This window comes from Coregonus lavaretus (assembly GCF_964263955.1).
Source record: "Coregonus lavaretus genome assembly, chromosome: 26".
Lineage (NCBI taxonomy): Eukaryota > Metazoa > Chordata > Actinopteri > Salmoniformes > Salmonidae > Coregonus > Coregonus lavaretus.
The window spans coordinates 11,497,347-11,508,818 of record NC_140013.1 but is presented as its reverse complement, the minus strand read 5'-3'; the positions used below and the strand labels follow the sequence as shown (position 1 = coordinate 11,508,818).

Sequence of the window (11,472 nt, the reverse complement as noted above, 5' to 3'; positions counted from 1 at the left end):
AAGATTTTGGATCTGGAAAGCAAACAGAGTTCCACTAAGCTGGCAGTGTGCCTTTATACAACACACAGGGTCAGTCAGAGCGTGTTCGGCACTGGGGGGGGGATTTAGTTCAGCCCTGACGAGATAATTGACTTTGGTCACTTAAGCCTTTCCCTTAGAGTTGACAGAGTTATGGGATTAGCTCAACAGTAAGTGGGAACTGAACTTGTTAGGGAGATGGGATGTAGATAAACAAATGGAAGATACATGTGTCACTAGAATTAGCGTGTGCGTGTGTGTCTGCATCTGTGTCTGTGTGTGTACTGCCATGATCGTTCTCACTGGACAATGGTCTCACCTGCCCAGTTTGTACTCCTCAGGTTTATAGCCCAGGTGTTTGACCAGTGTGGAGACTCCGTCAGCCAGCTTGCCCTGCCAGCTAGGCCAGGTCTCTGGGCACAGGGACTTATACCTGCCAGGGACGGACAAAACAATATACACACACACACACACACACACACACACACACACACACACACACACAGGTATATTATATTTAGGTTATATCACTAACTTTGAATAGTTGTGGAGGTTAGTAAATCACTTGCAGGTGTATTGAATTGCTAACAGAATTCATTAATCTGCCATTGAATAAACCTATAATGCCAGTGAACTACAGTGGGGAAAAAAAGTATTTAGTCAGCCACCAATTGTGCAAGTTCTCCCACTTAAAAAGATGAGAGATGCCTGTAATTTTCATCATAGGTACACGTCAACTATGACAGACAAAATGAGGAAAAAAATTCCAGAAAATCACATTGTAGGATTTTAAATGAATTTATTTGCAAATTATGGTGGTAATAAGTATTTGGTCAATAACAAAAGTTTCTCAATACTTTGTTTTATACCCTTTGTTGGCAATGACACAGGTCAAACGTTTTCTGTAAGTCTTCACAAGGTTTTCACACACTGTTGCTGGTATTTTGGCCCATTCCTCCATGTAGATCTCCTCTAGAGCAGTGATGTTTTGGGGCTGTCGCTGGGCAACACGGACTTTCAACTCCCTCCAAAGATTTTCTATGGGGTTGAGATCTGGAGACTGGCTAGGCCACTCCAGGACCTTGAAATGCTTCTTACGAAGCCACTCCTTCGTTGCCCGGGCGGTGTGTTTGGGATCATTGTCATGCTGAAAGACCCAGCCATGTTTCATCTTCAATGCCCTTGCTGATGGAAGGAGGTTTTCACTCAAAATCTCACGATACATGGCCCCATTCATTCTTTCCTTTACACGGATCAGTCGTCCTGGTCCCTTAGCAGAAAAACAGCCCCAAAGCATGATGTTTCCACCCCCATGCTTCACAGTAGGTATGGTGTTCTTTGGATGCAACTCAGCATTCTTTGTCCTCCAAACACGACGAGTTGAGTTTTTACCAAAAAGTTATATTTTGGTTTCATCTGACCATATGACATTCTCCCAATCCTCTTCTGGATCATCCAAATGCACTCTAGCAAACTTCAGACGGGCCTGGACATGTACTGGCTTAAGCAGGGGGACACGTCTGGCACTGCAGGATTTGAGTCCCTGGTGGCGTAGTGTGTTACTGATGGTAAGCTTTGTTACTTTGGTCCCAGCTCTCTGCAGATCATTCACTAGGTCCCCCTGTGTGGTTCTGGGATTTTTGCTCACCGTTCTTGTGATCATTTTGACCCCACGGGGTGAGATCTTGCGTGGAGCCCCAGATCGAGGGAGATTATCAGCAGTCTTGTATGTCTTCCATTTCCTAATAATTGCTCCCACAGTTGATTTCTTCAAACCAAGCTGCTTACCTATTGCAGATTCAGTCTTCCCAGCCTGGTGCAGGTCTACAATTTTGTTTCTGGTGTCCTTTGACAGCTCTTTGGTCTTGGCCATTGTGGAGTTTGGAGTGTGACTGTTTGAGGTTGTGGACAGGTGTCTTTTATACTGATAACAAGTCCAAACAGGTGCCATTAATACAGGTAACGAGTGGAGGACAGAGGAGCCTCTTAAAGAAGAAGTTACAGGTCTGTGAGAGCCAGAACTCTTGCTTGTTTGTAGGTGACCAAATACTTATTTTCCACCATAATTTGCAAATAAATTCATTAAAAATCCTACAATGTGATTTTCTGGAAAAAAAATCTCAATTTGTCTGTCATAGTTGACGTGTACCTATGATGAAAATTACAGGCCTCTCTCATCTTTTTAAGTGGGAGAACTTGCACAATTGGTGGCTGACTAAATACTTTTTTTCCCCACTGTACATTCAAGCCTGATAGAGGCAGGTCTAGCTCGGAGTCAGGCAGGTCTAGCTCGGAGTCAGGCAGGTCTAGCTCGGAGCCAGGCAGGTCTAGCTCGGAGCCAGGCAGGTCTAGCTCGGAGCCAGGCAGGTCTAGCTCGGAGCCAGGCAGGTCTAGCTCGGAGCCAGGCAGGTCTAGCTCGGAGCCAGGCAGGTCTAGCTCAGAGCCAGGCAGGTCTAGCTCAGAGCCAGGCAGGTCTAGCTCAGAGCCAGGCAGGTCTAGCTCGGAGCCAGGCAGGTCTAGCTCGGAGCCAGGCAGGTCTAGCTCGGAGCCAGGCAGGTCTAGCTCGGAGCCAGGCAGGTCTAGCTCTGAGTCATAGTCACCTCTGGAGGAAGGTCTCGTAGTGGCGGCGGTAGGCAAAGCCAGCTCTCCTCACGCGGAGGTTCTCCATCAGACCCAGGTATTTCACCTGATGCCTGATGAGAACCTCGTCGAACCGTCCTGAGAGAGAGGTGGGAGAGAGAGAGAAACCACATTAGCCTGAGTTAGTACATAGCTGGTGAGATTGTAATACATTGTTATTGACATTTTCCGTTTTTGTTTCTGTTGAATGGTTTGTTGTTACAGTTGTTAGCATACTGGAGCAGTAACGCGTGATACTTATGCAAATAAAACAAATAAAACACAATTGATCCGACTTCGTCCCAGAAAAGCAGACAATGGACAATAAGGAGGGTAGGAGTGAAAAGAGAAAGAGCAACAGTAGGAAAGACACAAAAGGCCATCTATTGACAAAGGGCAGCTCGATATACTGAGAAACGCAGTGTGAAGTACAGTGCTACCATTGAAGTTACTGAAAACAATCAAAACGCAAGGTTCGATTTAAGAATCGTAGATACCAGACAAGATATTATAAAAAATGATATAGAACTGGCACAGAAAACCTAAGTGTGATAGCAGATGGCGTGAGAGACCATTTCACAGTTTTAAAGCTAGTTTCCTGCAATTCTACACACTTTGTCATGGGGCTGAGAAAGAAATTGCAGCTTCAAAGCAAATTTCCTGAAATGGCTTATGCCGTGTTCTTATGCTATCAATTACTGAAACATAACAAAATCAAATGGGGCCCCACGCCATGCCATTTTTTAAATTTTAGATTCTCCCTGACTGTCTAGTTTTTCTTTTGGTGATTGTTAGTTCTCAGAGATGATCTTATTTAAAAAATATATTGCTCCATTATATTTTCTACATACTTTATATCTGGTTTTAGTAGTTGAAGTTTACACTGAAAGCATTTTACCATCCCCAAAAATAAATACATCTGTATGTATGTATGTATGTATGTATGTATGTATGTATGTATGTATGTATGTATGTATGTATGTATGTATGTATGTATGTATGTATGTATGTATAGTGAGGGAAAAAAGTATTTGATCCCCTGTTGACTTTGTACGTTTGCCCACTGACAAAGAAATGATCAGTCTATAATTTTAATGGTAGGTTTATTTGAACAGTGAGAGACAGAATAACAACAAAATGTTATAAATTGATTTGCATTTTAATGAGGGAAATAAGTATTTGACCCCTCTGCAAAACATGACTTAGTACTTGGTGGCAAAACCCTTTTTGGCAATCAGAGGTCAGACGTTTTTTGTAGTTGGCCACCAGGTTTGCACACATCTCAGGAGGGATTTTGTCCCACTCCTCTTTGCAGATCTTCTCCAAGTCATTAAGGTTTCGAGGCTGACGTTTGGCAACTCGAACCTTCAGCTCCCTCCACAGATTTTCTATGGGATTAAGGTCTGGAGACTGGCTAGGCCACTCCAGGACCTTAATGTGCTTCTTCTTGAGCCACTCCTTTGTTGCCTTGGCCGTGTGTTTTGGGTCATTATCATGCTGGAATACCCATCCACGACCCATTTTCAATGCCCTGGCTGAGGGAAGGAGGTTCTCACCCAAGATTTGACGGTACATGGCCCCGTCCATCGTCCCTTTGATGCGGTGAAGTTGTCCTGTCCCCTTAGCAGAAAAACACCCCCAAAGCATAATGTTTCCACCTCCATGTTAGATGGTGGAGATGGTGTTCTTGGGGTCATAGACAGCATTCCTCCTCCTCCAAACACGGCGAGTTGAGTTGATGCCAAAGAGCTCCATTTTGGTCTTATCTGACCACAACACTTTCACCCAGGGGGACCTTGCGGGCGCTGCAGGATTTCAGTCCTTCACGGCATAGTGTGTTACCAATTGTTTTCTTGGTGACTATGGTCCCAGCTGCCTTGAGATCATTGACAAGATCCTTCTGTGTAGTTCTGGGCTGATTCCTCACCGTTCTCATGATCATTGCAACTCCACGAGGTGAGATCTTGCATGGAGCCCCAGGCTGAGGGAGATTGACAGTTATTTTGTGTTTCTTCCATTTGCAAATAATAACTGTTGTCACCTTCTCACCAAGCTGCTTGGCGATGGTCTTGTAGCCCATTCCAGCCTTGTGTAGGTTTACAATCTTGTCCCTGACATCATTGGAGAGCTCTTTGGTCTAGGCCATGGTGGAGAGTTTGGAATCTGATTGATTGATTGCTTCTGTGGACAGGTGTCTTATATACAGGTAACAAACTGAGATTAGGAGCACTCCCTTTAAGAGTGTGCTCCTAATCTCAGCTCGTTACCTGTATAAAAGACACCTGGGAGCCAGAAATCTTTCTGATTGAGAGGGGGTCAAATACTTATTTCCCTCATTAAAATGCAAATCAATGTAGAACATTTTTGACATGCGTCTTTCTGGATTTTTTTGTTGTTATTCTGTCTCTCACTGTTCAAATAAACCTACCATTAAAATTATAGACTGATCATATCTTTGTCAGTGGGCAAACGTACAAAATCAGCAGGGGATCAAATACCTTTTTCCCTCACTGTATGTATGTATGTATGTATGTACAGTACCAGTCAAAAGTTTGGACACACCTACTCATTCAAGGGTTTTTTCTTTATTTCTTACTTTTTTTTTTACATTGTAGAATACTAGTGAAGACATAAAAACTATGACATAACACATATGGAATCATGTAGTAACCAAAAAAGTAGTAAACAAATCAAAATATATTTTATATTTGAGATTCTTCAAAGTAGCCACCCTTTGCCTTGATGACAGCTTTGCACACTCTTGGCATTCTCTCAATCAGCTTTACCTGGAATGCTTTTCCAACAGTCTTGAAGGAGTTCCCACATATGCCGAGCACTTGTTGGCTGCTTTTCCTTCACTCTGCCGTCCGACTCATCCCAAACCATCTCAATTGGGTTGAGGTCGGAGGATTGGTCATCTGATGCAGCACTCCATCACTCTCCTTCTTGGTAAAATAGCCCTAACACAGCCTGGAGGTGTGTTGGGTCATTGTCCTGTTGAAAAACAAATGATTGTCCCACTAAGCCCAAACCAGATGGGATGGCGTATCGCTGCAGAATGCTGTGGTAGCCATGCTGGTTAAGTGTGCCTTGACAGTGTCACCAAAGCACCCCCACACGATAACACCTCCTCCTCCATGCTTTACGGTGGGAACTACACATGCGGAGATCATCCGTTCATCCACACCACGTCTCACAAAGACACGGCGGTTTGAACCAAAAATCTCAAATTTGGACTCCAGACCAAAGGACACATTTCCGCCGGTCTAATGTCCATTACTCGTGTTTCTTGGCCCAAGCAGGTCTCTCTTATTATTGGTATCCTTTAGTAGTGGTTTGTTTGCAGCAATCGACCATGAAGGCCTGATTCACACAGTCGCCTCTGAACAGTTGATGTTGAGATGTGTCCGTTACTTGAACTCTGTGAAGCATTTATTTGGGCTGCAATTTCTGAGGCTGGTAACTCTAATGAACTTATCCTCTGCAGCAGAGGTAACTCCGGGTCTTCCATTTCTGTGGCGGTCCTCATGAGAGCCAGTTTCATCATAGCGCATTATGTTTTTTGCGACTGCACAAGAAGAAACTTTCAAAGTTCTTGAAATGTTCCGTATCAAGGCAAAGGGTGGCTATTTGAAGAATCTCAAATATAAAATATATTTTCATTTGTTTAACACTTTTTTGGTTACTACATGATTCCATATGTGTCATTTCATAGTTCTGATGTCTTCACTATTATTCTACAATGTAAAAAAAATTTACAAATAAAGAAAAACCCTTGAGTAGGTGTGTCCAAATATATATTTCTGCAGTGGCAGGCACGATTTAGCAGCAGCGGTGCTAAATGGTGTGCCCTAATGAATACGACTATGTTGACAGCACGGTACGAGCAAGTCATCAGTTCCTTCCTACCTGCTTGCTTGGCATCGTTGGGCTTGATGCAGCGCACGTAGGACGGCTCCTTGGACATCAGGATCTCCATTAACTTCGCCAGGCTTGTCTTGAACTGGGTCGCTGCCTGGAGGCAGAGACAGAAAGAAAGACGAAAGAGTGAGCACCGAGCGAGGGATGTAGAGGAGCAGAGAAGACGGCTGCTGGCCGGACTGAGGCTGACACTGGACAGAACACAGGTCCCAGTGTGCAGGTCACATCGCCCAGACAGTGACAGGGTTGGGGGGGGGGGGGGCGGAGAGAGAGCGAATGAGTGTCATCAACAATGCACACAAACAGTCAACGGACTCAACACCAGCGACCCACGCACCCTCGACCACTGTGTGTGTGGAGGGCAACCAAGCGTCTGGGCATTCCTGAGTGTGTGAGCGGGGAGCAGAGATTCCCCTGTCACTCACTCGACCCCACGGCTTCAGTGTGGCGGAAGGAAGATCCACAGAACATAAACAAGTGTTTGTAAGTGTGTATGAAACAGGACATGTCTATATGAGCCTGTGATTGTGTATCAGTGTATGCTTTGGGATACATTGTATGTGCAGAGACGTACGTATTGGTGCATGCCCATGGGCGTATCTATGACCTTTGCCCTCTGAGTGGTACTACAGGTTAATGGCTGTTCTCACCGTCTCAGGTCTCTTGCTGTCTTTCAGCTCCGCCCGGTCAAAACACTGGGTCAGAATCTTATTCTCAGACATACACATGACCTGTGGATGGACAACACACATAGAGAATGAGTACAACTAGAACTACCACACTGCTCTTCAAACTCAAACTGCACACACGGAGAGAGACAGACAGAGAGAGTGTCCCACAGTGACACTACATAATCGTAGTCTAGTTTATTTTCCTCTCATATCATCCATCTCCTATCTAAATAATTTCCCCTTTGTCCTGAACTCTTTCTCTCACCTCTTTCAAGTTCCTGAAGAGGAGGTCATTGTTCTTGTCTAGAAAGCCTAGAGGGGGAAGAGAGAGTGTTAGAGTACACGCACTCCAAATATGGTTGGGGGAAAAAATTATTACACACACAATAACAGACAACTACAAGAAGTACAGGAACATCCAAGGACAAACCTAAATGACCTAAGCACAGAACATCCTTCCTCTCCCTCTGGTTATCTCACTCTCGCTTCCACCTCACAATTGACTATGCTGCTCCACACACACACACACCGTTGACGTTGTAGTTGACCTCTCCAGCGTAGTGCAGCAGTCTGAACTCCTCTCGGCCCATCACCTTCCGGGTCTTTCCATCGGCCAGCTTGTGACTACGAGGAACACACAAACAGTAAGTGACTAATTATTAGGGCAAAACATTATGCAATGGAAAACCAAAATGAGCTTTTCGTATTAAACACGTTCAGGTAATCCCTTCCTGTTTGTCTGTTTTCTTCCATTTGGTACCTAACGAACACGACCTGTGTTTACATATTTTATGTTGTGTACAGCTTAAAGGAAAACTCCACCCAAAAACTATCTTTTGGTATTGGTTTCATTACATGTTGGGACTATATCAACAATGGACTAATGAAACCAATGCCAAAATATAGTTTTTGGATGGAGTTTTCCCTTTAACTTGTATGCATTTTGTTCCCAAGAGCAATTTTTTAAAATAGTTATGCACTACTGCAGACAAAGCATTACAACTTTGTTGATTCATGTATGGTCTATGTGCTTTTGTGTCCTGATAAAGTCAACTGTGTTCACTGGGCTGACAGCCAGCTCTCACGACAACTCCTATTGCTCTTTAGGCAGAGGGAGGTTCACGTATGTGCATAGACTCACGTTGTCAAGTGGGCGTGGCCTCCCACAGTATTCTCCAACTTCTCCAGGAAGGTGATGTCACTGGCGTCACCTGGCCTCAGGCACTCCTCATCCTGACAGACACAGAGACACAGAGAAAGAGAGAGAGGGGAAAGAGAAGGGAGAGTAAGAGGGACAAATACATTAGACCGACTGTTGACTGTGACAGTAGGATATACCAGATGCAGAGGGGCAAGAGGAGAAAGAAAGGTGAAAGGTCAACTTGAAAAGCTCAGGGTTACATTAAAGCTTGAAACGGATTCTCACCAGAATAGAGATGATGCCTTTGAACTTCTCCTCCACCAGATCACAGATGATCTTGTTGTTGAAATATTGCACAGGCTCCCACTGCGAGACAGCAAGGAACAGAACTGCATCTTTAAATTGCTTGTTTAGAAAACAGAACTGTTCTACATTTTAACGGTTGTAAAACCAAACATTTACAGAATGTTGAGAATCCAGGACAAGAAGGACATTCTGAACCCACACTTTATGCACATGGTCATAATCAAACCTTTATGGCTATTTGCTGACGCACACACATACACACAGTTTACCGCCACATTATTATCACAAACACCACAGAACACGGCCCACGTTACACATGTTGTACAACAATGTCCCCTTTGACGGGTGTCTAACTGGACATGAATCTCTCTCCCACGACCCTCTGCACTCAGCTCCCTCATGGGCCTGTACTCACAAAGTGTCTCAGAGTAAGATCAGCTTCCCCCTTTTCATATAATCTCAGTCATTATGATCTAAAAGCCAAAACGGATCCTAGATCAGCAGCACTCCTGTTCTGAGATTCTTTGCCAATATGGGCCCTGAACCGTAGTGGAGTGGGCCACCAATCATTGTGTAGACAGTCATACAGAGCCGTTGGGGAGAAGGTAGAAGGATAGGACGAGACAGAGAAGAGAGGTAGAGGTTGAGAGGAGTAGTAAAGAGAGAGAGGGAGAATGGGAACCTCATGTAGCTCAGTTGGTAGAGCATGGCACTTGCAACACCAGGGTTGTGGGTTCGATTCCCACGGGGGGCCAGTATGAAAAATGTACGCACTCACTAAAACTAAGTCGCTCTGGATAAGAGCGTCTGCTAAATGACTTAAATGTAAATGTAAAATGGAACAGAGAGAGAAAAGCTAGAGAGATGGAGGAGAGCAGTAGAGGGAGGGTAAAGGCCCTCCAAGATGGATAGAAGCATAGAGGCGGAGGGCTGAGGGGACGGAGAAGGAGAAGATGGACTGATAAAAACAGAGAGTCTCACCGTGATTCCCTCTGCTTCGTACTCATCCTGCTCAGACTTGAGGGTGAGCTCGATGAAGAGCTGCTGCAGCTTCTCATTACAGTAGTTAATGCAGAACTGCTCAAAACTGCAACACACACACACAACGATGATCTTTTCACGTGACAATGATATTCAACGCAAACTTGACATTAATATACACCGAATCGTAACGACAGTAAATGGTAAACGCTGTCAAAAACACAAAGGATTATGGGAAAATGAGTTATATATTCCTTTGGTACCTGTTGTGCTGGAAGACTTCAAAACCATAGATATCCAGGAGACCAATGACGGAAGCATTCTTATAAGTCTCATCCTAGAAGAAGAAAACCGTTACCTCTTTATAATAGCTTTCATGAAGAAGCATTCATAAACTTTTTATAAATAGTGTAACCCAACAGACTAAGAATAAATGAGTAGTTCATTATTTGTTAACATATATACCTAACAAAGCATGATAAGCACTGCCTAGTGATGAACTCACAACAGAAATGGACTAGAGGCATTATGGCTAGAGAGTATCTCACAGCTCAAATATGCACTAACCTAATCCCTATCAGACAATGGTCTATACAGAAATGCATTGTTGTAGAATGAACAATCCTGCTCTGTCTGACATGTAGTATTACAACATCCACAAGGGGGAGCACTACTACCATAAATGGCCAGCTAAGAGGTCAAAAGTGCAGACCGAGACAGGAGGGGCAGAAGACTGGGATAAATAAAGAGATATCATGCCAACGGGGGTCAGCGGTAAGATTGGAGTTAATGGGGCATTAGTTAATGTGTGTGTGTTACCTTGTAAGCCAGGGAGACGTTGATCTTGTTGACGAGCCAGGTGAAGGTGCGGCCGTACACCGCCTTAGACAGGGCGTCCCGCGCCGACGCTGCCTGCTCCAGGTTCAGAGGGCTCTTCAGCTGGAGGACGGACACAGACAGACACGCACACACACAGAGAAGAATGGAAATAGTTACTCTACAATTCCTCACTTGCCGAGGTACTGAGGAGCCATTATATGTTGAATATAGAATGTGGGAAACGTTCTCACAGAGCGCATTATAAAGAGCATTCATTTAGAGAAGGTTCCTGCCTACCTCTTCCCCTTTGGCGATGATCTTTTTGTGTGTTAGCGCTTCTTTCAGGACTAAACCATCCACACCTAGTAACTGCAACAACAACAAAACATTAACACACATGCAAATTCATTCAACACCAGTATCAATGTTATTTATCCTATTGAGCCAATGAATGTTGAAACTACCGAGTTATGAAGAGAGTAATGTGTTATGATTTAGTATTGACAGGGTACATGATTGACTGAGTGTAGTATGAGTATAATATAGTATGAGTAGTAAGGGGGAGGGGTCATACCCTCGCCAGGTATTTGATCTGTGTGTCTGTAGTGATGTAGGCATTGCCGCTGTCCTCTCCTCCATACTGAATGTTCCCCAAGTGAAGAACACTGGCAATAATGTTTAACAGCTCCTACACACACACAGAGAGACAGACAGCGAGAGACAGCGAGAGACAGCGAGAGAGAGAAAAGCCATGTGAAGATTAAACATGATAAGATTACACACATTTTATTGTGATGTGCTGAAGACAAAGCTATCTTGATGACTGCAAGTATTAGATTAGGCTATCTTGGGCTTGAAGAGTTTACAATATAATTAAACTAAAGGAGGCAAACCATCCTCCCACCACATGCACGCATTTACAGCATATAGTGAAGTTGGTCTCTTTTGTGTGTGTGTGTCAATACTGTATACTGTAGATAACCACCTGCTCTCTCT

The 11,472-nt window shown here is 44.2% G+C and overlaps 1 protein-coding gene across 2 annotated transcripts in view; it reads right to left on the bottom strand.

The window, feature by feature from the left end:
• Nucleotides 1-333: 333 nt before the first annotated feature.
• LOC311101335 (unconventional myosin-Ic-like) overlaps nucleotides 334-11,472 on the bottom strand; it is a gene marked incomplete at its 3' end in the record, with an annotated part of 54,140 nt that continues 43,001 nt past the window's right edge. For both annotated transcript variants that reach the window (XM_084142468.1, XM_084142469.1), the window contains exons 8-20: nucleotides 11,051-11,164; nucleotides 10,774-10,845; nucleotides 10,477-10,596; nucleotides 9,921-9,994; nucleotides 9,658-9,763; nucleotides 8,656-8,736; nucleotides 8,371-8,462; nucleotides 7,759-7,853; nucleotides 7,495-7,541; nucleotides 7,209-7,289; nucleotides 6,547-6,652; nucleotides 2,619-2,736; nucleotides 334-451 (exon numbers count right to left, since the gene is read on the bottom strand). In XM_084142468.1, coding sequence (XP_083998594.1) covers nucleotides 334-451; nucleotides 2,619-2,736; nucleotides 6,547-6,652; nucleotides 7,209-7,289; nucleotides 7,495-7,541; nucleotides 7,759-7,853; nucleotides 8,371-8,462; nucleotides 8,656-8,736; nucleotides 9,658-9,763; nucleotides 9,921-9,994; nucleotides 10,477-10,596; nucleotides 10,774-10,845; nucleotides 11,051-11,164 — 1,224 coding nt within the window. The remainder of the gene's footprint in view (nucleotides 452-2,618; nucleotides 2,737-6,546; nucleotides 6,653-7,208; nucleotides 7,290-7,494; nucleotides 7,542-7,758; nucleotides 7,854-8,370; nucleotides 8,463-8,655; nucleotides 8,737-9,657; nucleotides 9,764-9,920; nucleotides 9,995-10,476; nucleotides 10,597-10,773; nucleotides 10,846-11,050; nucleotides 11,165-11,472) is intronic.